The sequence below is a fragment of the Protomyctophum bolini genome (assembly GCF_963924005.1).
Source record: "Protomyctophum bolini genome assembly, chromosome: 2".
NCBI lineage: Eukaryota > Metazoa > Chordata > Actinopteri > Myctophiformes > Myctophidae > Protomyctophum > Protomyctophum bolini.
The window spans coordinates 20,689,448-20,717,414 of NC_137863.1; the positions used below are offsets into that span (position 1 = coordinate 20,689,448).

General features: G+C 44.2%; 1 protein-coding gene across 4 annotated transcripts; it reads left to right on the plus strand.

Moving 5' to 3' along the window:
- The first annotated feature begins 893 nt into the window (after positions 1 to 893).
- On the plus strand, positions 894 to 27,926 carry ubap2a (ubiquitin associated protein 2a). Of its 4 annotated transcripts, XM_080786408.1 has the most exons (28): positions 894 to 984; positions 4,393 to 4,532; positions 4,947 to 5,024; positions 5,284 to 5,394; positions 8,395 to 8,557; positions 8,655 to 8,738; positions 8,838 to 8,901; positions 9,418 to 9,471; positions 10,012 to 10,112; positions 10,774 to 10,832; positions 11,622 to 11,692; positions 12,524 to 12,698; positions 12,842 to 13,100; positions 13,408 to 13,745; positions 14,373 to 14,599; positions 14,954 to 15,206; positions 15,482 to 15,521; positions 15,720 to 15,885; positions 16,414 to 16,465; positions 16,983 to 17,358; positions 18,008 to 18,099; positions 19,214 to 19,264; positions 19,360 to 19,450; positions 19,784 to 20,215; positions 22,221 to 22,325; positions 23,467 to 23,534; positions 26,119 to 26,310; positions 27,081 to 27,926. In XM_080786408.1, the coding sequence occupies exons 2-28, from the start codon at positions 4,437 to 4,439 to the stop codon at positions 27,189 to 27,191; spliced, it is 3,909 nt and encodes a 1,302-aa protein (XP_080642534.1). In that variant the 5' UTR covers positions 894 to 984; positions 4,393 to 4,436; the 3' UTR covers positions 27,192 to 27,926. The 4 variants fall into 4 exon arrangements, with proteins under 4 accessions (XP_080642534.1, XP_080642535.1, XP_080642536.1 ...); XM_080786409.1 differs by lacking the exon at positions 9,418 to 9,471; XM_080786410.1 differs by lacking the exon at positions 9,418 to 9,471 and having other exon boundaries at positions 15,723 to 15,885.
- The last annotated feature ends 41 nt before the right edge of the window (positions 27,927 to 27,967 follow it).

A 27,967-nucleotide genomic window follows, 5' to 3' on the forward strand; every position in this document is an offset into this window, starting at 1 on the left:
ACTAGGCCTACACCTCGGAGGCAAATATTTGACTTTTACTCAACTACAATTAGTGGAAAACTAGTTGCTACAATGCATTACCCACGAATAAATTTCGCCCAAAAATAGCTGATCTACAGCTCACAACGACACATTCAAAAGGTTTTATACATTTGAAAACTTGTGAAATGGCATATTCTGCATAATGAGAGTACTTTCTACTTGTTTTTTAAGTGTTGCTAGCCACTCTTATACGCAGCAATGTGTACAGTCCTTATGTATGTAGTAGGTCTACAGCACCACTCAGTTCAGACGGGTCTGATCTTTGTACTTTAAGTACATTCTGATACCAATACATTGGTACCTTTACTCGAGTAAATGCTAAATTCCGGACTTTTACTTGTAACAGTATTATGTCTACATTTGTAGTATTGATACTTTTACTTAAGTACAACATTTTCAATAACAACTTCAATTCGATATAATTATTGACTGGCAAAAAACACCCACTCCATGAATTTCACCCCCGGAAGCCTTTTCTAAATATGTTAAAATGTGTTTTTAATTGAACTGTAGGCCTGCACAGGTCACTTGTTGGGGGCGGAGGAACTCGCTGGAGCTCTTAAGGCATACTGGCAGCTGGTTAGAATCTGCAGATCCTCCCTTCCCTCTGACAGCTACCAAAAGTGATTTCTACCTTTGATGCACTAACGAGCACAGAACGCATTTGACACATAAAAGTTCAAAGGGGGGGGGGGTCATTAATTAAGAGCTCCTGGGAACTTTGACGTGCAGAAAGACCTGCAATGGTGGTAGCGGCCAGCAGGGAAATAAACAAAAATGTGAGTAGTAGACTACTTCTTCCACCACTGGTGGTGGTTTCTGGTAACGTCAAGACATCATCAACCGGCGTGTGGTGTCGCACCAGGTCACGTGACCATTCCGAGCCCTGTCTACTCCACTCAGTGCTGCTGCTCTGCTGGCCCGACTGAAGCGTGTTAGCAGGTAATAACGACACACAGGGGGGGATAAAACAACAAAACAAAACAAATGTAATTTGTGTTTGTCTTAACTCGTGCTATTTTATGTTAAAGTTTCACGGAGATTAGTCGACTGTGTTGTGTGATTAAACCGTCGCGTCGTTCCTTTTTTTGTGCAAGGACATAAGACTAGGAGAGGGTCTTTTTTTCTTCAGCAGAGTGTTGTGGTCTGGTTTGTTCCCCCCCGACATAAGTCATGTCTGTCGGTCGGGATGAGGAGGAGGAGGGTGGCTGTTGTTGAGGCCATTTTCACCAGAATATTGACCAAAAAAAGAAGCTGGTTGGTGTTTTGGCATCTTGTTTTCACCGGGTGGGTAGGAGGTGGGACGACATCACAACCAACGTGAAAACTCACATTATCATGTTTTTATATTATCCCCCAAGCGTAAAACGAGTTGGCCACTTATCCAGCTCTAACGTGACTGTCTTTCTATCGACAAGATTGAGTTAGCACCGTTAGCTTCATCCTCCTCCTCCAGATTCACCCATCTCACCGCCGCATCGACGGCATTGTGCGTCCGCGTTAGCATGCATCGCTAGCAGGCTTATATGTTGACGCCACCCCGACTGACTGTACATTTTGAGGACATTGTGTTGTGTGTTCTTGTCGCCGTGTACAGCGGAGGAGGGGAATTAGCAACATGCTAGCTAAGCTAACATGCTAATGTTGACGCTACATACATGTCTCGCGCCGTGTAACCGAACCCTACTATGCTATGCGTGTATTAACAACATTAGCCTGCTACTACTACTAGCATGCTGCTGCTGCTGGAGCGTTAGCAGCATGCTAATGTTGACGCTAATGCTATAGTAGACGGACGGAGAGGAGGACAAAGAGCTCCCACACAGTCATACAGACACAGTCCCAACAACAACATAGGTGTATACACTGAGAAGAACAGCACGGGGATCGCATTTGTTTTATTATGGCTGGATATTGCGCAACTGTGACCAGAACAGTCGCATTGGTTAAAACAAGCAGTAAGCGAATAATGAATGCCCAGGTTTTAGTTGATGGGTTCAAAGCAAACTGTTGGGGCTGTGTTCATCATTCACACACCGCTTATAACGGTTTATCTACCCGGACAACCAGAGAGCGAATAGTGATTTGAGTACATGTGGGCTGTGGCTGCTGTAGGTTGTTCCCCCTCTCTATTTTACTAACCCGAGTGATTAATAATAATCTTATTGAATATATGAAAGCCACCAGTTTGACTCCTTATCATGGTTTTGTGACATTGACGGGCGTCCATGCATATTTTTTTTTTTTGGGGAAAAAGGTATGGATGGGCTAAATAATGTCTAGTGTTTTCATCTGAAGCGTTTTTGCTTGCTGTGTTTTTTTGTTTTTTTTTGCTTTAGCTTTGTTCAGTCCATCAGCCAATGGCAACAGTGTATTAACAAACGTCATTCATCCACTACTGTGAGCTGCATTGCTATTGTTCTGAGGCATTAAAACCAGTGGGTCAGTGGGGATATCTGCACTTAATAACAATAGCTTTATTCTAGTAATGGCTCCCATCAGCACACTGTGCACATTCCATGTGTAAATACAGGACAATGCATAGATGCCTTTGTAAACGGTATGATACTAGCAGTGTTCATTTAACTCTTGAGATAGATCTACAAATGGACCTACGAGAGCACAGGTCCATTTTGGTTACATTTGTACAGTCTCAAGTAGGGATGCACTGATGTATTTATTGGCCACATCGCCGTTATTGGCCAATATCTGTATTGGCAAATAAAACTGCCCAGCCGGGGCGCCTGATGGAGGGGGAACAAGGAACTGGTTGGAAATTGGAATAACGTGTTCCTTCCACGCGCTATGTCCAACCAGGGAACCCCCCTCCCTCTCAGGTGAAAACAAGCGGCTTGGACTCCTCATACATAAGAAGTAGCCTCTCCCCATGTAGGCAGAGGGATCCCAGGATTACATTAGATAATTGACACTGGGTGGAAAAAATGGGTTACAAAATTGTTGGATAAAATGGTGTAAAAAAAAAAAAAGATGTATTTGTTTCCCTGGCACAAAAGGGGGAAATAAAAAGAACAAAAATGAAAAACATCATATGTATCAGTATCGGAAGTATTTATAACTTACATAGGCCTACTGAACACTAAACAGTTTGAATATGTGCACTCACTGTGCAGACTACTAGGCCTGTCTCAATTACATAATCGTTTAATTGCAATTATTTTAAAATCACAATTATTTGTCATTGTTTCCAATTTTCATACATCTTCAAATATGAAAAAGAAACCAAAATAGCTGATCTACAATTAGTACTTTTAAGCGTGTAGATCAGGTCTTTTTTACGGTATAACAAATATACAAAGAAAGTTAGTTGACATATGTAATAAATACACATGTCAGTCATTTCTTTGTACATTTAAGTTATTTGTCATATCTACCTAGGAATTTCTGATTAGCCTACGTCTACTCTTGCACAATAGGAATATACATTTCCTAGGCAATGTTTAGGTCGATTCTTGAAGGTCTATTGACCAAAACGTTGCCTAAATAAATAAAGTTGTCTATTGTGCAAGTTGTAGATGCTGTGCGGTTTATTTTATTGAATTCTATACGTGTGCTCCCTGCCTACACATCCATCTCTGAGCTCGTCATCAGCTGTGCATAAGACTTTGTCGTTTCCTGTGTCTTCGAAAGCCTAAAAGGCAAACGGAAATGCAATTTCTATTCACATGTTCAATGCCAAAACTACAATTAATCTTTAATCACAGTTATTTGTGCAACAATTTAATCATCAACTTAAAATGTGTATTGTGTAATCGTGACAGCCCTACAGACTACCCTAACTCATTACATGTGTGTATATTTATGTCCATGACCAGTAGGATAGAAAAGATACATGGACCTAAAAGATTTTTATTTTTCATACTCAGCATAACTTCAGACTACATTGAACTCTCAATACTGGAAGCATTATTATAGCCGCTATATTTCACAATCAAACAGTGTGGTATGCTCTTTGAGAGGCCCATGGAGAGTAAGAAGACACTGGGTCACTCTCCCCTTTCTTGACCTAGATTTTCCTTAAAGCGGTTACATCACCACCAGGCATATAGTATGCATGTACGTACGCGTGTGTGTGTGTTTGTGAGTGGATGAATGAATGAGCGGGGCTCGTAAGGAGGAGTGTAATTTGTTTGCGTAGTTCAGCCTGACTGTGTTTAAGCCAAGGAGAGATGTGTCGTATCTGTTACACACACTGGCCTGTATGTCAGCAGAGGTAATGTGCCAGAACTCCAGATAGCTGCACCACTTTAAGGAATTTATCCATGTGTGGACAAGTTATCCATTTGTTTCTGTTAACTCTTCCTCCTGTCATTTCTTGTTTGTCTTTTTCAGATTTTTTTCTATTTTGTACATACAGAGTTTTGTATATACTGTATATGATGAGCTCACTGGGCGGCGAAAAGGCCCGGGGCTCTCGGGAAAAAGCGCTGCCCACTGCCACACACACCTCACAACCACAGAAACAGATACAGGTGAGAAACGCAACGAATACACACAGTCAGAAATAAGGGATGATTGTCATGTTATGATGATAACCATAACTGTTAGGAGACCATGTGAGGCATGCGTGTAGTAGAAAACACCTGCTTGTAGAATAAATCTGCCTAATCAGCGCCGGATTGCTTCGCTGGGAGTGCACAAGACCTTGCGTGCCTTGGGTAGCACTTTATAGTTGTTGTTGTTTGCCAGTTGCCACACTGTCAGCCTGGCATTCAAAGCTTTTCAAAAATGGCAGAAATACGTTATTAATTTGTAGATAGTCTATTTCTGCTATGACAGTGTGTATACTGTATAGTGCTCCAGTAGAAAACCTTTAGTTGTTCCTCTCACTTTTATTCATTTTGTTTAGCCATCCACTTAGGCTTGTGTATTGTTTTGTATCACAGGCTACTGCCGAGCAGATCCGACTTGCCCAGATGATTTATGACAAGAGCGATGCAGACTTTGAGGACAAAGTCAACCAGGTGAGGAACACTCAACTACATACCAACGTCCTCCCAGGACAGTGAGGACACAAGGCTTATTGTCTGGATACAAAGCTGAGTCAGGGTGTGGGGTTCTTTGCATAGCTATGTGATGGTATGGGTGAGGCTTTGACTGTGTACTGTGGAACACAGATTTGGAGTTACCTTCCACACTTGATGCTTTAATAGTGGGTCACACATTTTGTTTCCTGACGTTTTGTTTCCTGTGTGTGTGTTTGTGTGCTCTGCTCTCTCGCAGCTGATGGAGGTGACGGGGAAGAACCAGGACGAATGCATGGTAGCGCTCCATGACTGCAATGAGGACGTCAACAGAGCCATCAACTTCCTCCTGGAGAGCACCTCGGACACGGTAAGCCTCCAGAAGCTCTAGTGTCCATTGTCCAACAATGCTAATGCTATGATTACTTAATGTTTTTCTATCTACAATATGAAGGAGCTTTTATATTATTTAGATGTTCTGAAAACATGTCTTTTGATGGCCAGATAGGGGATATGGTAACATTATCTGTAAAATAAATAAATAATCTATTTACCTGTGTGCCACAATTTGCACAATTCTATGTTAGGAGCATAGCTGTTTACTTTAATAATGCAGTACCTGAGAACGGGGAGCATATTCATGTGGTTATAAATCAAACGGAATGCCTATCTGCCTATCAAATATAAGGTGTCAAATCGGGCCTCATGATGTAAGCTGATGAAATGTGTTGCATGCCAACAACTCATAAGCCATATGAACTCCAGACAATGCCCAGAGAATCGGGTCCGCACACTGCCTGGAGTTGCCCTTTCACACATGCAGCATACAACAGGGCAATGTCCATGGCAGATGTGTTCTCACACTGGAAATACTGCATAGGAATTATTTGACATGCATAAATCCAGCTACGAACAACAAATGCTCATAATCCGGGAGCTTTATTGCCATGAGAAAACGCTTTCCTTCCAAGTTATCTGCCTGTGGATTTACGTCAAGTCGCAAAACCCAGTGGTTTACATTATGTCGCAAAAACCATTGCTTTGGAAACTGATATTTGTTGCAGCTCGGCGCATCTCAACTCCTGTGTGTGTGATATACCCAGTTAAAGCACCATTCTGTCGCAGGTAGTTGCAAGGAGTTGCAAGGAGTTGCATGATGAACCATTGGTGTGGTTTGGGCTTAAAATGTTTATAATCAGGGTGCGAAAGGGGAATACAGAAGAAGAGTGTTTTATTCATAAAAAATCAAGACATTAACGATATTGAAATTCAACTATTCAACAATTGGTCTATTTGTACTTGCAACTTACTAATAAGTACGATTAAAATTGGAAATATAATCACAGATTGTAATTCTGTGATAAGCAGCAGCTCTAAAGCAAAATACCTTTAGTATGATGGATAATAAGCTATACTACCCAATTTTCCCGCACTGGTCTCACAGCCGGCTGCATAAAAAAAAAACAATGTTATTAGTCCAGCCAGAGGACTGACGGCTTGTTATGAACTGTACTAAATGATAAACGTACAGAACTAATGAACTGCTTTGACCACTGATGTATGAACTGCTTCACCGCTTTGATCACTGATATAGTGGATATTGATGCTGTAATGTAAGCCCATAACAGGGTGTCTAGTCAGTCTCCCAGGCTTCACCCTTAACCAGAGTGACAATTAAGGGATCAAGTGAAGGATTACATTGTTCATCTGCGTAATGGGTTTGCACTTGAATTGTCAGTCGACATAGTTAGAACCTGACTACCATGCCATGTTGGTAGACTCACTGTGACTTGACAGATGTCTGCACAAGTGACACGTCATCCTTTGACGTGATTGACACATTGGTTGGTTATCGCTGCTACTGCATATCCCGACCTGTAGGTTGTTTTGTGAGGAGCTTATTTTGGACATTGGTGCTTAGAGCGGGAAGGGGATCTGATGTGGTGGTTGAGTGGGAAAGGGAATTGGTCAAGTGGAAATTAACACTCTTCTGCCCACTGGAGTTGCAGTACATTGGATCGGGGTGCGTTGGTGGATGACTGTAGTGTGTAGACTGTCTACTTATGTTGAGTAGACGGTATATACTGAATAATGCATTTTTAAAATGTTATCCAGGCTGCAATTTAGCACAGATCACTCCATGCTATATAAAAGGGTACTTATTGCTGAAACGGCAGATTAAAGGGCAAATATAAATGGAATGCAATAAATGTGCCATGTCACTCTTGCCCTAGTCTCGCGTAGCCAGCCAGACAATCGGAGATCTCTGTCTACTTAAACGTTTGAACTCTAAATTCAATGAATGCGCTAGTGTGCCGGGGGGGAAAAAAACTGGTAACAAACATGCTTTGAAAACCAATCCTGATGCCATTCCATATGAAGGACTGGCCTAAAGTCAAGTCATTACTTCCAGAGTTTTAGCGCCTTCAGGCAGAGATCTCTGATTCCCTGGCTACGTGAGACTTCTCTTGCCCCAGCACTATGCCAGATACTGGGGAAAATACCATGGTGTCTTTGTGCTTGTTGAAACTGTGCACAAGACCAATGTCCGTAAGTATTTGGTCACTAAAACAAACATCCAGCTAAAACTTGGGTGTTCAGCTTGGATGTCGTGTGTCCTGAGGAAGATCAGCCAGCATAGATGGCAAGCAGTGTCCGGACCTTGCCAGCCAGTCTGTTACCCGTTGTTGTTGTTTTTGGCTTCGTGGAAGTCCCAAAATAGCGAGCTGTGCATCGTTTGCCCTGTATAGTCACTGCTGTGGCTGTATGTAATCCCGGTAGCAGCATAATCTGCAGTGATGGTTGAGAACCACAGGCATTTTGAGAACGTCAGTGGGATGGCATGGCTGTAATAGCTGCTTAATTATTATCAACAACGCTGTGCTATTTCTGTCACATATCTTTTTTCCTTAGCCAAAATTAAAATACATGGAGGTGGTTGAGCATCTGTTGTTACCTCCACCAAGAACTAGCTAATGTCATCAACCCTTCTGTCTGTCCATCTGTCGTTCTGTCAGCAGGATAGCTCGAGCAGTTATGAACAAATAAAACAAATGACCGATTAACTTTTTCATACTTACTGGCCAAAAGGTGTGGCACTGAATGTGGCCAGTGGCTGTCACAAGAAATCACACAACCTCTGAAGAAATGAACATAACCCCACTAATGTCTTTTTTAAAATCTTTTTTTACTTTTGGAGCAACAGAACAAACCATGCCACCTACATAGATTCAAATCGTTTTCAACTGATGGAGCTTGATTTGAGATTTTCTGTTCTTTCTCTCTCTCTCTCACTCACTCATTCTCTCTCCCTCCCCCCCCCCCCTCTCCATCTCCCTCCCTGTTTGCTATTCATTGATTTGATTTCTAGACCTCATGGGAAACAGTTGGGAAGAAGAAGCCCTTGGTGAAGGATGGACCATCGGAGAGCAAAGAGAACAAGGAGAACCGGGAGAAAAAAGGAGAGAGGGAGGGAAGCAAGGCCCGTGGCTCCAACAATCGCAGGGGCAAGGGGCCCAGTCGGAGCCGACCAGGTACGATATGCTCAACCGATGAGCTCTGAATCTGTCGGTGATGCAATTGTTTGTTGCTCATTGTAGTTCCTGTTCATGTTTTGATTTGTGTGCTCAGTGCGCCCAGAAGAGAACGGCGTGGAGGTGACACCGGTGGACAGGGGTGCAGAGCGAGGCCGGGGACGGGGCAGAGGTGGACGAGGTGAGACATTTCATTCTTATTGTACCCTGTGGGAGAACCAACACTTGAGTTGTGGTTGACTTTGTGTGTGTGTGTGTGTGTGTGTGTGTGTGTGTGTAGGATCTGGAGGTCGAGGGAGGGGCAGAGCAGCAGCCGGGACCAGGTTCTCTGCCCAGGGAATGGGGTACGTCAGTGGAACAGAAAGACATGCACTCACCACTGATCCATTTTCATCTCTGGATTGATGGTGATATAATAAGTTTAAGCCATCATGATGTCATTTTGCAATCTAAAATCCTGAATTGTTGATTTAACTCTGAAAGTATACAAATGTAACCAAATCGCCCCGTTGGGGTCCGTCTTCTCCATTTTGATCTATGAAAATGTGGTATTGTAGATTTTTTTAACTGTAAAACAATCTCTGTACACTACATCTCATCTCTATCTCCGTTTTGACATTTTCTCCCAGCTTGCTAGCTAACATGGACCTCGCATGTTAAACACATTTATATTGGAATCCCAACTGCTGACATCAACATATCACACTTTCTCAGAACGTTACTGACATTGTGCACATGCCTCCCAGCATGTGCACTTAAGCCCCTCCAAATTATCCACAATGCCACAACACGCTTGGTCTTCAACCAACCAACATTTTCACATGTCTCCCCCCTTCTCTGCTCCCTCCATTGGCTCCTAGTTACTGGGCGCACAGAGTACAAAACACTGATGTTGGCCTACAAAGCAACCAAAGGTATGGCATCCCCATACCTTCAAAGCTTGATCCAAACCAGGGAAGCTATGCAGATTCACTCCCACTTTCCTGATGTAATCTCTGAATACTCAGCTCGTCAGACTCCACCTTAGACCACAGCACTTGACCTAGCCTTGACAACCATGCAAAGGTCTTATGCAAAGGTTAAAATGTAAATTTGATCGCATGTTATTTAATATTTACTAGACAGATGCTAGGTTCACTTGTTTACCTGGCATTCTTTTTCTATAGTTTCAATGTACAGATTACTGATGATGCTTGGACCCTAGAAATCCGACAATGATATTTGTTTTTCTGTTCTGCCAATACAGCCCCCGTAGACCACATGGACCACCATACTAGTTCATATCTCATTTGTTAAAAAAACCCCACTAACATGCTGTTTATTTAGGAACCGGATTCACTTATTGTTCCATCACATCCGTGCTCCCAGAGCTGTATTTAAGTTCTGTCTCCCACGTGGCCCTGGCATCTCGTGCATGTCTTTGACTCAAACCGTTTGTCTCCGCTCCTCTCCAGCACCTTCAACCCAGCGGACTACAGCACTGCAGAGGGCGGGACGGGGACCACACAAACGGAGGTCTGGGAAACGGATGCCAACAACGGCACAGATGGAACAGGTTGGCACCAGCAGTAAAAGACCAAAGTCTTTATTACTGTGTAGATTCCAATTTGGACGCCTAGTGTATGTGCCAACGGATTCGAAGGACCCATAATCAGCAGTATGTTATCGAAACCATGCAATGGAGCCAGTACAAACAACGTCCTACATATTGACGTTGTTTGTTGTTGTCAGCCATTGTTTTGAAGGCGAGTTGTCAAGTTTTCAAGTTTATTCATTCATATGTCCCAAACTGGGTACTTCATTTTACAGCAGATAATAAAAGCTCTCGGAGACATTACAAACAGTACAACAGACATACGTATACATTATCCCAAGATACAGATGTTACATTAAATATAAAGTGCAACCAGGCTAAAGTGCATCGAGTTGTCTGACTACTAACCCTAACCTCAGTCTTAACCGGCCACGTAAGTAAACTTAAAGAGAATTTGTTGTATAGTGCAGTTTCACAATGTTTTCACTTCTGCATTCCCTAGTCGCCAACTCACAGTAGGCAGTATGTAGGAAATGTCCATACTGGCGTAATAAGAATATACTGGTGATTATGGGTTGATAACATTTGAAGCGGGTGTATGTGCTATAAAGCGTGTAAAACATGTTCCCACTTCCCACCTACATGTTATTTGACATTGGACCATCTCCTGCTTCTGTCCTAGTTCCCTGGAGGAATACTTTGGAAGACTGGTCTGCTGAGGACTGGAGCGAAGACGTCAGTGTGAGTTCAACAAGGGGGTTCGGATTGTTCTATTATAGGCTTGGATAAGAGAACACTGGAGCTCAGCATAGGTGTGTGTGTGTGTGTGTGTGAATATGATTGATCTGTGTTCTGCAAGAATACTCTTACACTTCCGGCGTGGCTAACATTGCTGCTGTTGAACAGTGGTTCACAAAACTGTGCTTCTTTTTTTGTTCATGCCTCCCCCCCCCCCCCCCCCTCCCCCCCGCCAAACTGGAAATTATTACATTATGTCCGTGGTACAATATATATACGGTATAAGATTAATGTTGGACAAAGCGGGCTTCTTATCTCGTTCTCGCATCTTGTGATCTGATCGGTGGGGGTAACTCCGTGGTCAATACCAGAATCAGTCCAATGATGGATTTGCGGGCGCAGAATGTGGGATTATAATCTCTGTGAGATAACATGAGACTGAGAAATCATTCTACCGAGATCAAACTGGAAACCACTTGAAGCAGAACAGCTCTGTGTTTTTCATATCAATCCAGCGAGTGGGGTTTGCTTTATGACGGAAATAATTATAATTAATTATCCATGGAGAGATATGGTTCTCACGCTTTTGTTTGATGGACTTGTTTTAACCCGGAATCTCTTGTCTGGATAACATTGAGCAAGTTATACCCGTATGAGTCGGTGACAAATAAAACCTTGAGAGAGAGAGAGAGAGAGAGAGAGAGAGAGATGGCTAGATAGATAATTACACATTTTATTTGTAATGGCCGCTAACCGTATTAAAAGTGTGATTTGTTCCTGTGTCTTTTTCAGCTCTCTGAGACCAAAGTGTTCACTTCATCATGTGCGCCTGCTGCTGAGAACCACATCACTCCTGGGCAAAGGTAACAAAGCTCACGATGTGATGCTTTGTGAGTGTGTAGATCAGCCTTTTCCGTATAAAGTCCTTTAAAGAATGCTTGTAACTAGCTTGTACAGTACATTACACAAGGCACGATCTCTCCAGATACTGTGTAGACTAGGTTTGCATGGAAATGAAATTGAAGTTTGAGCCCGTCCCATAACTGAGACTTTTTGGACCCTAGTACCTAACTGAGAACAATTGCACTGCCAGATGTGTTACATTTTACAAATCTCCCTATTACAAATGTATGCTTGCTTTGGTTAGTTTGTGGTACATGCCTGACCCTCCTTGCTCTTCCTCAAAAGAGTTTTACTGTTTTTTTTTAAATTGTAGGCTATGATCTACTTGGTCTAGACTAGTATTCTAGTCTGCAATTAGCATTGCTGTTGGTCTAGAGTGGATGCAGAAAACGTGTGTACGTTTGTCTGTGTGCAAATTACCGGATACAGTACACAGGCTTTAGATCGGATCTGAGAAAATGAACAGTACACGGGAAGATGGAGTAGGCATCTAGACCGGATCTGAGCACTGAACCTGAAAAGAAACACAACTTAAGGCTAGGCTTTCCACGGGTAAGCTGGGTGACACAAGGCTTTCCACGGGTAAGCTGGGTGACACAAGGTTAACTTCACTGAGAGACTGTGAGGCAGATACTAATATATTATTCACAGGGCATTTCCTGATAACATTGCACTCAAAACATCGCACTTAGTGATGCATTTATATCTTGTACATCCATCTTTGATGTCTGTCTCGTTGTGCGGAGAATAATTTCTGAGTTTATTTGACTGTGTGTGGTTTCCCCCACCAGCCTGGACCTGGCCTCTTTGCTGCAGAAGCCTGTGGGTGGAGGAAGAGAGACAGCCTCATCCTCCTCCACCTCTCAGGGTCTGGTCTTCACCAACTCCCACCACCATCAGCCGTCGCAGCAAACTCCTCCTAGCCGCAACGGCACGGGCAGCACAAGCTACGCACACGCTGCCCTGGTAAAGACTGTTATTGTCATGCACTCTGGCGCTTGCTGTTGCTTCAATTCACCCTGGTATTCTCCAGATTCCATCATCTCTTTTGACTTGTATAACGTTGCGTCCCTTGCCTGTTTTTGTTTCTCCTCCCTTTTGTGTGCTAGTCGTCTGTGCTGGGTGCAGGTTTTGGGGACCTCGGCCAGTCTAAGAGGAGTCAGCCTAATATCGCCGGAGCTCAGATCCTGGAGCAGCTAAAGGGACCCGGCCTGGGCCCTTTGCCCTCGTCCCAGGCCGCCCCTCCTGCCAGCTCCTCCATCAGCAGGCTGTCAGGCCTGGGAGCCTCCTTACCTCCGCCCGCCTCCTCTAGCTGGGACATGAAGACTTCAGAACCCAGCGTCTCTCCTCTGTCTTCACAGTTCAGCCGTATGTGTTTGATTCTCTTTGTGTTTTTACATGAAGCCATTTTTAGGGCTGTCACGATCGTGACATTTTACTCGATTATAAATTGTCATACAAATAATTTGAGATTAACCAATGGGTTTTTCATATATAAAGCAAAGTCGCATTTAGAATTTGTAAACAAACATTGCATAGCCAAAGGTAGATTGGATATACAAAGAAAAGTTCAATGACCTGTACCGTACCAGCAGTCAAAATAAAGAATGTACTAAGGCCAAAACGTGCCTTTTTATACTTGAGAAAGACTCTGTTTATCTAATACTGTGTCCAGGTGAGTTTAGTCTGCAGCCAGAGCCTTCCCTGGTGCTGAGCCAGCTGGTCCAGAGGCACGCTGGACCCTCTCTGCCCCTGGTGCGCCAGCCCAGCCCCCCAACGCAACAACAGCCACTGCAACAACAACAACAAACGAGCCCTACGTCAGCCTCCTCTGTCCTCCACGCCGTCACAGCGGCGGTCCACCAGGGTGGCTCTCTGATGGCTGCTGGCAGCAACGCCAAGCCTCCTGCCCCCACCGCAGGGCTGGACCCTCAGGGCAGCAGCACGCAGCAGCAGCAGCAGCAAAGGGCACAGCTCAAAGGCCAGAAACGAAGGATGCCTCCTACGTCTAAGGTAAAGGTCTGACACTGACGCAGACAGTGGCTTTTGACTGAGTGGTTTTCAGTGTGAGGTTTTGGGTAGATGGGAGTCAAAACTGGAAAACAACCTACTGTAGTTAAAACCTGAATTTACTCACAGTAATCAATAAAAGGTCTATTTTATCTCATCTTATAGGGCCTGTATGTTCCCTTCAATGTGTTTCAATCAGGAGCAGCTGGATCACATGCACTCGCCACCTAGTGGTAAAATAAAGTGGTATAACTGGACTGGTATGATCCGGTATTTGGTTAAATATTGAACCATTTTGTTGTACACCAGCTCAGCCCTAGTTACTACTAACTAGGGTAACAGCTAGTTAGCTCTAGTGATGATTCAGGTCATAGTTTATAAATGATTAAGGCCATGTTTTAGAGTCTTTGTGGGGCTTTATTATTTCCTTTCTTTGTATTTCAACATGAGTGAATATTTTTTTTGCTCATTGGTTTTGTTTCTGGGCACCCTGGGCTTTAGGAGCCAGTACCCTGAATGCCCCGATTGGGGGAACAATATGTAACTCCAAAACATTGTCCAATCGGTCTGATGGAGCCCTGATATTGATTAAAAAGTGGTAATAAAAGGTACCCCTCCCCCCTCCGTCAGATCCCTTCCACGGCGGTGGAGATGCCCGGCTCCGCTGACATCCCCGGTCTCAACCTCCAGTTCGGAGCGCTGGACTTTGGCTCGGAATCGCCGTTGCCAGATTTCGGCACGACGGACAACGGGCCGTCCATGGAGTCCACGCCGGCCCCCGCCCCCCCAGCACCCCCACCTGCACAGGGACCAGGAGGAGTGCAGAGCCAGAACAGCCTGTACTCCAAACCCATCAGGTACTGAACCGTCCAATGATGTCTGTTTCTTTTTCCAAATCTTTTTTTATTGAAAATTTTCAATCACAGAAAGAAATCTCAGGAGCAGGCAAATAATGAAAGGACCAATTCCCAGTTCCCCTGCCTCTCTACGAGTGCTCCATCTCTAGTGCTAACCCCCACAATTAGTTATTGGGAGAGTGAAGTTGGCCTCGAGTCTCCAGCGATACCCGGGCCCAACATAATCTTATAATGTTTGTTATAATTGTACAGGCCAAATTATCTTTTTTTTATAGGCGCTTGATGTGAACGCTACCTATTTTGACATTTAGGCTCACTCATGTATCACTTGTGTTCCTCCTTTTGTTCCCACAGTGAGTCCCGGGGCAGCCCTCTCTCCGTCCCTCTGTCAGAGCCAGTCTACCCATCTCCCTCGGTGGCCATGCCCAGCCTCACCACTTCCTCACTGGGCACGGCGGGCCCTGCCAACCCCGCCTCCTCTTCCACCACCTCATCCTCTGTCCCCTCCTCACATTTCTCCTCTGTGGGAGTGGGCTATGACGCGGGCATGCCCCCTCACTCGCGGCTGGCGTTCTCGCAGAGCAAAGAGGCCTCCGGGCCAGTCATGGTGAGCATTATATCCACACAAAAAAAATAAAAATAAACATCATTGAACTAAGCCCTTGTAAAATCACACCAGGCAACTTGTTGTCTGGAGAGCCTTGCCTCAGAAGAGACTTTTGGTCCAAGAGGATAACGCGAATACATTTCCTGTTGTATTCTTTCAAAAAGAACAATCCCCCTCTTTAAAATTTAAATCCCCTTCTAATACAGCCTGCCATATAAATGTGACCGTTTTATTTTTTTCACTTCAGACACTGAACTGTTTTTTTGTTTCACTAGAACGGTCTGAATGGAGTGAGGACCTCGGCTGCACTAGACTGTAAGTTATCTAACACTTTGGGAGACATTTATTTATTTAATGTGAAGTGCCCTGAAAAGCACTATGGATACAATGTTATTTACATTCATACAGTCAAGCAACTGAACTCACTGCTTGTTTCCTGGTACACAAAGTACTGCAGTGCAATCCATACAAAATAAGTTTTAAAACGTGTATCTCTCTCTCTCCACTCATAAGCAGCTTCATCCGCATCCTCCACACCGAAGCCAGAGTCTCCTCCGTCTCTGAGCGCCCCCCCGGTCTCCTCCCACCTGTCCGCTCCTCTGCCTGCACACATCTCCAGCACACTCTCCAGCCTGGCCGCAGAGCTGCCCTCTGCCAGCCAGCTAAACACACTCAACAGGTGACACACTGACACTCATCACATTGACCTCCAGCTGAAGGGGAAATGTTGTGGACGTTCCAAAAAAAAAAGCTCAGCGAGCTGAGAGATGTGTGGGCAGTTCTTTATTTACTTGTTGTTTCGTACAGATTCCGCCGTTTTTCCACAGTTTTGGCAGTTCTAGGCTGTCGTTTTCCACAAAATTCCAATGATGTAGATAGAGGTGACATTTAGATCTCCCAAATGACCCTCGACCCTGTTAAAATATATAATGAATTAGCTACTTAACCTATTTCAAATATACCGTAGTGAACAAATAGCCTATGTACAAGCTCACACTGCCGTTTTCTTTTTCCACTATTGAACATTTCAGATTTATAAATTTATAAAAAATAATTACCTAAAAAGTAGGTCATTATTTGTACTTTTGAATACTTCAGTATAGCGGCGCTCCCCATCGTGTGTAGGCTAGGTGAAACTGATCATTGTTGTTTTTATTTCCATGCCTCTTACCACCTCTCTCTCTTTCTGTCCCCTCTTCCCCTCTAGCCACGGCAGCAGTCATTCCTCAGTGTCAGCTATGGGCTCCAGCTCTCTCACTGTAAGTCAATGTCTCTCTGCCACATGTTCTCTCTCACTGTAAGTCAATGTCTCTCTGCCACACGTTCTCTCTCACTGTAAGTCAATGTCTCTCTGCCACACGTTCTCTCACTGTAAGTCAATGTCTCTCTGCCACACATTCTCTTTCACTCTAAGTTTGTGTCTCTCTGCCACACTGCAAATCAACCTGTACAGTAGCTCCGTCGTGAGCAGACGCGCAAAGTCACACACTGTATAACATTTGAACAAAAAGCTATTTTGCATGAGCCCCGCTAGGGCTGGCCGATATGACTCCCAATCAACATCATCAGTAATTCAACTTATGCCTCGATTACGATTAATGAACGATTATGTATTTTTTACATTGTGAAAATAGCCAATCTACTGTACAAGCTCATGTAGTGAACATGATGTGAACTGCTATCTTAGCTTTTTCAGAAAACTGTCAGGATGTAGAAGACATTTTTAGAATCTGATCTCAGGTCAAAATGGGTTAATTTCCACTTTTGTCCCCACAGTACACCAGTGTGGAGAGCTCTCTGGCGCCCTCATCCGCCTCGTACACCTCGTCGCAGCAACAGCAACAACAACAACAACAAGCCTCCGCGCCCCCATCGCACCACCACTCCCACAGCAGCAGCAGTAGCATCAGCCACCTGGCTAACATGGCCAACATGACCAACATGACCCACAGCATGAACCACAACGTGGCCCATAACATGGCCCACAGCATGGGGGTCAACATGAGCAGTGCAATCAGCAGCATGTCTGGGACCAGTGGACTCCACTCTGCTGCAGCCAGCAGTACAGCGCTGGGGCTCGGCTCCAATGGAGCTACCGCCAACAACCACCTCTCTGCGCCCAGGACCACACAGCTAATGTCAAACTCCACCAGTACGTATATGCACGCACGCACGAAACACCACACAGACTGACGGTACGTTTTAACAGCGGGCGACAGCCTGGCGTATTTTACGGAAGTGCGTTATTTGTCTATGGGACCCGGCAACTACTGGCGATAGCAGGCCAAGAGGTGATAGTTGAAAAGTGGGCTGGAGGAACGTTGCCCGAACAGATGAAAATATTGTATCTTTTGGACAACATCGTTGTGTTGCTTTGTTTACCCTGCACAAATGGCAGCGTTCCTGCTGCCATTTGTGCAGGCTAAACAAAGCAACACTTTTGAGGCCTATCTCCTCTTCGCCCTATCGCCTCTTCGACCACTAGGACATTTTTATCACCCAGAGTCGCCGCTGTTAAAACGTAGGGTTACACAGTCACACTCGCTCTCACCCAGGACCAAATGGCTACTGTCATCCTCCACCAGTACATGTACACACACAGTCACAGTCTCACCCAGGACCACACAGCTACTCTCACTGGTCACAGGGCAACAAGTTGCGTTTATTTTATTTTTATGACCAGCTTGGAATTTCAAACTAAAGACTGTTCGTTTATTAGTTCAACACGCCAAGCCATTTGAATTTACAAATGACATGGCGGTGTTGTTTGATTGGTGGTTGTGTCGTCTCTGTGGTGACAGGTAAAGCTCCTCCCAACCTGTCCCAGGGCGTCCCTCCTCTCTTGCCCAACCAGTACATCATGGGACCAGGGGGGTTGCTGCCTGCATATCCAGTAAGTATCTATGACGAGACTGGAGCACCTTGTTTGTCCTCTTAACCCACTAAGACCTGGAATGCAACTATGTCACCTTAGCTTTTAACCACTTTAGAAACGTTAGCTGTTGGACAAATAGCAGATCTATAAGCTCATAGTGTGGCACTAGGTAACATGCTACAACCTTGTAGATATATATTTTAAATTGTGAAAACGTGTGCAAATATTTTAATATTGTTCACAGCAAACGTTTTTAACTCGTATCTTTGCTTCTGGGGGGGGGGGGGGGGGGTGGGAACAACATCCCTGGAACAACATATTTTCAGATGGGGCTCGGTGGCCAATTAATGGGGTCCTTGACATGAAAAAGTTTGAGAACCACTGACATAGAAACATAGGTTTTTCGGAAAACCGTTAGAAGACATTTATAGAATCTTGTCTCAATGGTTTAAGGAACATGACGGCCTTTCAGTTATATCTATTCCAAGTGTCTATATCTAACACTGAAATTACTGCTTTAGTGTACTATCAAATCGATGTATTAAGAGTAACAACACAACACGTAATTCACAGACATCATTAGATATTGTCTGCTAATTATTATCATCTCGTGGGCGATAATATCCTAGTGATCAAGCATAATTCGCACATGACCCTGTGGAATTCGTGCCATACACAAAACTATCCCTGAGTGAACGAGTCATGACTTTTGCTTTTGTTGTTATAAGTCAGTGGTTTTCAACCATTTTCATATCGAGGCCCATTATTTATTGGGAATTGGGAAGCCTCAGACCCAAAACTAAAGAATATTTAGTTGAATAATATTCTGTCCAGTATCCATGCTGTATTGATGTTGGTACCATTCGGAGAGACTCTTGAGAGTGTAAAATGAAACCAAATGGACCCGTAAGGGTCCAAGATCTATAATGGTCCACTTGGTTACCAACTCTCCATTTAGCTGGGGACCACCTGGAACCTCAAGGACCACTGGTGGTCCCCGGACCACTGGTTTAAAACCCCTGTTATAAATGGCTTTGTGGTCAGATAAAGACCCAGCCGGTCTTTTTTTTTTCACCATTTCTGTTTGCGGAAATGACCAGAATGACCGTAGCAGTCCTTCTGTGTTTCACAGCAAATCTATGGCTACGAGGACCTTCACATGCTCCAGTCCAGACTGCAAATGGTGAGCCTTCAAACGCACCGTAGTGACGTTGGATCCTCAATGATGAGCCTTTTGGTTGGATGCTGGACTCTGATCATCTTCTCCCATTCTTTCAGCCCTCTTTGCAGGATTACTATGGAATCACATTCCCCGGGCCCACGGCTCTCTCTGGTAGAGATGGTGGCCTAGCCAACAACCCATACTCAGGTAATCCTCTTCAGTTCTTTTGTTGTCCTGAATGATGCTGTCAATTAATTTGGCTCCACTCTAAGGCTGCCCCATTTATTACATACTAAACTGGGCCTACTCGGGCACCACACAAGTCCAGAATAATGCATGTTGGGAATGGATGCCCCACCCTGCTACTTGTTGTCATACTGGCTGTGGATTGGCCTATTTTTATTATGTCAGAAATATACTTGCACATTCCAATGTTCAATGCCAATGAATGTCTCTTACGTTGTATGTGTATTCAGCTTATACTGTAATAATGACATAAAATGAACAGAAAAAGACAACTAAACTTTTATGATGTGACAGCCCTACTCCCCTCTTCTCTCTTAGGTGAAGTCACAAAGTTTGGCAGGAATGACTCCACCTCCCCTGCACCCCCCACCAGCCTCTCGGCCGCTCAGAATGCCCAGGGCCAGAACCAAGGCCAGAACCAAGCCCAGCCTCAGCCTCCCCAGGCCCAGCCACAGCCCCAGGGTCAACCGCAGCACCACAGCAGTCAGCAGGCCTTCCTGCCTCCAGGCTACAGCTACACAGGCCTGCCCTACTACCCCGGTGCTGTGCCCAACGCTGCTGCCTTCCAGTATGGCCATACCATGTTCGTACCTCCCGGGGGGCCGGGGCCCGCCTCCGCCAAGCAGCACAGCATGGGCCTGGGTCTGGGAAACCCCTCAGCCAGCCCCTTCCAACAGCAGACACAGCAGCAGCCCAGCGGCTATGGCCAGCACACCTTCAGCTCAGGTCAGTCTGAGCTGTCACTTGGTGCAAATTAAATGACATCAAAATACACATTCAAGTATTCACTAAGTATTCTTCCTATTGGCCTTATTTTTAAGAAACATGGCATTTCGTCACCTTTATGCGGATGATTCGCAATTATACATGCCCCTTAAAAAGGACAATAACGGCTCCCTGACACCTCTGCTTGACTGTCTAAGTGACATCAAGGCATGGATGGCTCTTAATTTGTGTCAACGAAAGTAAAACGGAGGTTATAGTGTTTGGACCTAGCGGTCCTGGTATCGTTCCCACTGACCTAGGTTCCCTGCAGCCTTATGTGAAACCTGTGGTCTCAAACCTTGGTGTCAAACTAGACAATGCCCTTAAACTTGACAAACGGGTCAATGCGGTAGTTAGCTCTAGTTTCTATCATCTAAGGCTGCTGGCCAAAATCAAGTCTGTACTTTCTTTTAGCGATTTTGAGCGGGTTATCCATGCCTTCATATCTACGCGGTTGGACTACTGTAATGCCTTGTACGCTGGTTTAAACCAAGTCTCCCTTCCTCGACTCCAGCTAGTCCAAAACTCAGCTGCTCGTCTACTCACAGGTACTCGCAGACGTGAGCATATCACACCTGTCTTGGCCTCCCTTCATTGGCTCCCTGTCCGCTTCAGAGTGGATTTTAAAATTATTTTATTTGTCTTTAAATCTATAAATGGTCTGGCTCCTCTTTATTTGTCTGACCTTATTGAGGTTTATACTCCTTCTAGGTCACTGCAGTCTGAGGGCCAGCTAAACCTCAGGGTCACAAAGAAGACCCGCTTAAAGTCCAGAGGCGACTGAGCCTTTTCTGTGGTAGCGCCCAAACTATGGAACGCACTCCCCTCCAACGTCAAATTGGCCCCCTCCATCGAGACCTTTAAATCTCGCCTAAAGACCCACCTCTTTACCTTGGCTTTTAACCCCGCTTGAGTTCCATCGGTCCTTGTCTATGTTTTGTCTTATTGTGATGCTGTTGTTTTTCTGTTACGTGTCTCAGTTGTTGTCACTGTTTGTACTTTGTTTTCTCGCTGTTGTTTTTCTGTGTGGTAGCTTTAGTGCACTTTTCTCCTGTACAGCACTTTGTTAACTGTAAAAAGTTTTAAAACGTGCTATATAAATAAAGTGGATTGGATTGGATTGGTATCTCGTTTTGGATGCACTCTGCACCTAGAATCATGCATGTTGTTTATCAAACCGGTGCCACCACCCTGGAAACACTAGAATCATGCATGTTGTTTATCAAATCGGTGCCACCACCCTGGAAACACAGCAAGATGCTTCGTCATTTTAAAGGCACCAGAAACGGCACCTTTTAAAATGTCACTTTTCCTATATGCAGATGGAGGATTCATCTGTAGAATAACACTGTTCTCTTGAGCTCTGAATCCTACCTTTTTTGGGGAGCTCTGAATGCCACCTTTCCATTGGATCCTTTAAGATTTCCATCAAATCCAGAATTTCATGAATACCGTCCTCGTATCGTTATGTCAATTCCAAGCACCTTGCAAGGGCATATTGAACGGCACAAGGCAATTCAACATGCTTTTGACCTGGTTAAATTAACAGCGAAGATTTTACCGTTTATACACTAAATCTTAACCTTGGGGATTTGAATGAATGGTTTTAACTAGAGAAAAAAATCGGTATCGGCTTGTCATATCGGGTCATATTGGTATCGGCAAATATGCCAGTCTAACCACCGATCCGACACAGGGGTAAGGGGTTGACAAGTAAATAAAATGTTTGGGGCATGTGGAGTATACTTTGGAGTTGCCCAAACAGCAAGTGCACATTTTAGTGAGGAGTCTGCTATAAAACACAACACTGGTATCAGTATCGCCTAACGCATCGGGATCGGATCGGAGACGAAAAGACATTCCTAGTTTTAACATGGTTTTAACTAACATTTAGTATAATCAATATTTGTATTATTCACTAGGTATTGTAAATAAAGAGTTGTGTGTGAATGTCTTGCTATCCCAGGGTACGAGGAGCTGAGCGCGGGGCCTACAGGAGTGGACTACAGTAAAGGCTACAGTAACTCCTCACAGGCACAGGCCAAATCTGCTGCTACTGGCCCTGGGAAAGGTACTGGTCCCTCTTCTCAAACATCACTGTCCCATAGCGTGGTACTGGTCCCTCTTCTCAAACATCACTGTCCCATAGCGTGGTACTGGTCCCTCTTCTCAAACATCACTGTCCTATAGCGTGGTACTGGTCCCTCTTCTCAAACATCACTGTCCCATAGCGTGGTACTGGTCCCTCTTCTCAAACATCACTGTCCCATAGCGTGGTACCTGGTCCCTCTTCTCAAACATCACTGTCCCATAGCGTGGTACTGGTCCCTCTTCTCAAACATCACTGTCCCATAGCGTGGTATTGGTCCCTCTTCTCAAACATCACTGTCCCATAGCGTGGTATTGGTCCCTCTTCTCAAACATCACTGTCCCATAGCGTGGTACTGGTCCCTCTTCTCAAACATCACTGTCCCATAGCGTGGTATTGGTCCCTCTTCTCAAACATCACTGTCCCATAGCGTGGTACTGGTCCCTCTTCTCAAACATCACTGTCCTATAGCGTGGTACTGGTCCCTCTTCTCAAACATCACTGTCCCATAGCGTGGTACCTGGTCCCTCTTCTCAAACATCACTGTCCCATAGCGTGGTACCTAAATGTTAAATGGTGCATTTATATAGCGCCTTTATCCAAGGCGCTTTACATAGATTGTGCATTACATTGACCCATTCACACACACATTCATACACCGATTGCGGCGGAAGCCATACAAGGTACCAACCAGCACATCGGGAGCAATTTGGGGTTCAGTGTCTTGCCCAAGGACACTTCTACATGTAGACAGGAGCAGCCGGGATTCGAACCGCCGATCATTGGACGACCTGCTCTACCTCTTGAGCCACAGTCGCCCTGGTCCCTCTTCTCAAACATCACTGTCCCATAGTGTGGCTGTCGGGCAGAAACCTTATCTCCATATTTCAACTATTTTTCCCCACCCGTCACTTCATGCCCTACTTCGTCATAAAAGCGTGTCGAGCTAAAGTGAAAATGACAAGCTCAGTGTGAGCTTGCAGATCTGCCATTTTCACCATTTCAGATTATAATTTTTTGGATAAATAAGGGTTGACAAGCCAAGGACATACAGGCTTTCCACCCAACAGTGAGGACATTGTAGACCTAACATGTACTAACACTGGCTCCGTCCTGCTCTCAGGTGTGTCAGTGACCTCCAGTAACTCCGGTGTGCCAGACATCAGTGGAAGTGTTTACAATAAGACCCAGGTGAGGCATTCATTCGTTAACACATTTAGGCCTGATATACATATGCTATTGTCTGTCGACAATTTGATTCACCCGTAGATAGAGAGGCAAAGTCTATTAAAGGTAGTTTATTGAACATAAGTGCATAAGAGCAAGAAAGGATTGCCATACAAAGCAATCGATGAACCGTACAAAAGTGGAGTGATGGTCCCTGAAGTTAGTCAGGCTGTTGGCTAACTACACTAACTACACAACTAACACAGTTCCCCTCCTTCTATCCCATTCTGACCTGAGATCAGATTCTAAAAATGTCTTCTAACATCCTGACCGTTTTCTGAAAAAGCTGTTTCTATGTCAGTCGTTCTTCGATTTTTCAAAAATAGCAGACCTACAAGCTCGTAGCGCGCCACTCGGTGGCGTGCTATGAGCTTGTAGATCTGCTATTTTTCAATAGCTAAAGCATAACACAATGCTAAAGCCAAAAGGGGTTCCCGCCCAAAATGGGCTATATAGCGGAGCGATTGCACAACTTCACAGCGCAGACTTGGGGGATGCTCTGATGTCTGCGCCAGGTCCATCCACAATAACAAATAACTCAGACGTTCAGAACATTTTAGGAGCAGCCACGAAAACACCGAAAAGGCCAGAGAAAGTCACTGTGAACTGGCTCCATTAAATGGTTCCACATGGAACAGAACACGTGAGAGGGGAGCGCGCACTGTGGTGTACAAAAATAACAATAGTACAGATCTGAGTACAATGATGTTTAACCTTACAATAATGTACAACCCCTATGTAATGTACGTTCTATAACCATACCTATGTTTCTATATCAGTGGTGCTCAATGTTTCATGTCAAGGACCCCAAAAATTATATGTAATTGGTCACCAACCCCCATCTGAAAATACGTTATTCCAGGAACCCCACAGAAGCAAAGATTTGAGTTAAAAACGTTCGCTCTGAAAGTATATATATATATGTGTGTATATATAAGATTTGTTATGCATTTTCATGATTTTTCAAAAATAGCAGACCTACAAGCTCGTAGCGCGGCACTCTGTGTCACGCCATGAGCTTGTAGATCTGCTATTTTTCAATAGCTAAAGTGTGACATAATGCTCACCAAAAGGGGTTTCCGCCCAGAATGGGTTAACACATTTTACTATTCGAGTTACAAATATAAATATTATACTATAGATGATGTTAAAGTACCATCTCAACGTTATTTTATTGCGCAAATTGATTTGCTAAGTATAGACAAAAACATTAGTCCCTCCCTTGAGAAAAGATTGTATTCCAAACAAAACATGTAATGTAAATGATAATGAACATTATTTATATAGCACCTTTCAGAGCAAGGTTCCAAAGTGACAAACACAAACAACATATGGCAAATCATAATCAAGGGCAGTTTAAAAACTAGAAACTTAAAATAAAAATAAAATAAAAAAGAAGACAACATAGCAGCAGTTAAAAATGAGCAATCTCCTATATAAAGGGTAAAAAACATTCTGTGTAAAGGTGAGTTTTCAAAAGTGACTTAAATACAGGCACAGATGGTGCTAATCTTACATGCACCGGTAGAGCATTCCATAGTCTAGGTGCCCGGGCGGCAAAGGCCCGACCACCTCTGGTGACTAGGTTCGTCCTAGGGATCTCTAGTAGGGCCTTATCTGAAGATCTGAGGGTGCGTTTTGATTTAGGTGGGGACAGCATTTCCAGGATGTAGGTAGGGGCCAGTCCGTTCAGGGCTTTATAGGTGAAAAGTAAGATTTTAAAGTCTCATCTGGCGCTCACCGGCAGCCAGTGGAGAGTCGCAAGTACGGGTGTAATATGGTCTCGTTTCTTTGTATTGGTGAGCAGACGGGCAGCAGAATTTTGAATTAACTGTAGGCGGGATGTGGTTTTCTTGCTAAGGCCGGAGTAGAGGGAATTGCAGTAGTCGAGGCGTGATGAAATGAGGGCATGTATGACTATCTCAATGTCCGGGGGTGACAGGAAGGGCTTGATTTTAGCAATATTTCTTAATTGGAAGTAGCATGATTGCACAACTGTTATCTGTTGAATGATTTATTTATGGTAACATGGTAAGAGAATTTGAAGGTGGATTTATCACCTGAAAGTCTGAAATTGATTGGGTGAATCTGAGAAAAATATATAATGGTAGTAATGTAACTGCAGTGACGTAGATACATTTCACAGTGACTTGTAATCAATGCGCCAAAGATGCAGTATCACTCATACAGTCCATTTTAATGTTCCTAACACTGTCGTTCACTGGGCGCAATGTGGAGTCACTCTGGCCTCCAAACGATTTACTCATTTTGGGCGGGAACCTCTTGGTATTAGCATTATGTTATGCTTTAGCTGTTGAAAAATAGCAGATCTAAAGAGCTCATAGCACGCCACCGAGTGGCGCGCTACGAGCTTGTAGGTCTGCTATTTTTGAAAAATCGAAGAACGACTGAAATAGAAACATAGCTTTTTCAGAAAACTGTCAGGATGTAGAAGACATTTTTTGAATCTGATCTCAGGTCAAAATGGGTTAATAATTCAATCATTTGTCATCAGTCTGATGTCAGTTCTGTCCTCTGTCCTCCGCAGTCCTTTGATAAGCAGGGTTTCCATGCGGGGACCCCACCTCCCTTCAGCCTGCCCTCAGCGCTGGGTGGCCCTGGACCCCTCAACCCTGGAGGAGCTCCAGGGGGCTACGCCCCCGCCCCCTTCCTCCACATCCTGCCTCACCAGCAACCACACTCACAGCTGCTGCACCACCACCTGGCCCAGGATGGACAGGTACTAGTGCGCACACACACACACACACACACACACACACACACACACACACACACACACACAGAGGGACCTTCTTTTTTCCCCCCAGGCTGTAGGCTTTGGGTTAAAATGACGATGTTCCACTCCTCAGGCTGATCTACAAGCTCATTCTACTGGCACTTTTGTGCACATTTGAGTCCTCACAAATACTGTATAGTAATAAAAGTGCACAGTGCACACAATAATCTTTATTTGTTTGCAAAACAGCATGTGCTTTAGTGGTTAATGAATGTCGTACACGGTGGTGGTGGTGGTGCAGAAGAAGAACATGCTCTGCAGTAGGGCTTTAAGCAACTAGTCGACTATTCAACTAGTCGACTAGTAAATACACTAGTCCACCTTGTTGGTACTATTATTATTTTTTTCCTGTTTTTGTAGGCCTCAAGATCAGCTAGATTATAGTTATAGTCACCAATGTACACCTATTTTATTATATATTTTTACATAATAGGTAGGCCTAGTAAACTAGGCAACTAGTAAAGATCTCTAGAAGTGAAAGCCCTACTCTGCAGAAACACTTTGACAAACACAGGCTTTGATATGATATAGTACTTTATTGTCAGTTTGCACTGAAATTGGTTTTGCGACCCAGCGGCATTGTATGCATACATACATTTGACATGACACAGGACCATTTTTTTTAAAATACAGTTACATACATAGAAACATAAGGGCAGAGAGCAATGTCCATGTTTCCGATCTAAAACATGGTGCCTTGCTAACGTTGACAGTTTGTGCGTGTCCAGGGCGGTCCGAGCCAACGAGGCCAGTCCAGCAGCATGCAGCAGAAGACCCAGGTCAACAAGTCCAGCTATGGCAACTCTCCCTACTGGGCTAACTGAGGTGGCAAGGTGGTCCGTTGAGGTGTGTGTGCGCGTGCGTGCGAAAGGATGCCCATACTCACACACATACACACACACACACACACACATACCACACCTGCCCCATCTGACTGACCAGACCTTTGAGGGACAAACCATTTTACAGCACCAAGCTATAACACACACTACCCCCACCCCCTTTGCTCTATATATCCCCCCCCCTTTTCAAATTTATGGCTGTTGTATGTAAAATATATTTATGTATGTATTTATACAGTATATATGTATTGGTAGAACATGAAATGTGGTTTTCTGCATTTGTTTTTTTATTTTGAAGGATGTTTTATTTCAGAATGCTAAATCATGGAGAATTAATGAAGTTTGATGGTGAATATACTTGAACACGAACAAGCATCATGATGTGACGTCGATAACTTTTTTTGTTTTTGTATGCATACATGAACCCTGAGAATGATGTTCATAAAGGCTGCGCATCATTTTCAAGGCAAAGCCTTTTTTTTTGTTTTTTAATTTTTAGGAATAAACATTTTGTAACTTTGGTCTCCCCCATCTGTGAATTCTTATATTGAGGGTGACTTGAGTTTATAGCTTGACTGTTTCTTTTTGCCCCACATCCCTCCATGTGTCTCCCACATTAATATTTGGCTGCAATGATCAGCCAGGCCTTGGATTTGATGTCATTTTAACATTGGTTTAATCCTCGTTGTCCTGCAAATTAAAAAGTTCTGAACAGTTCTGGTTGGTCTGCTGTTTTTTTGTTATCACATTCAGGACGG

Excerpts from the sequence above, each read along its gene's own strand:
- ubap2a (XM_080786408.1), top strand. The coding sequence starts at position 4,437 with ATGATGAGCTCACTGGGCGGCGAAAAGGCCCGGGGCTCTCGGGAAAAA. Across the intron at positions 11,693-12,523 it reads CACATCACTCCTGGGCAAAG|CCTGGACCTGGCCTCTTTGC; the intron begins GTAACAAAGCTC and ends TTCCCCCACCAG. Across the intron at positions 19,451-19,783 it reads AGCCAACAACCCATACTCAG|CCCTACTCCCCTCTTCTCTC; the intron begins GTAATCCTCTTC and ends ATGATGTGACAG.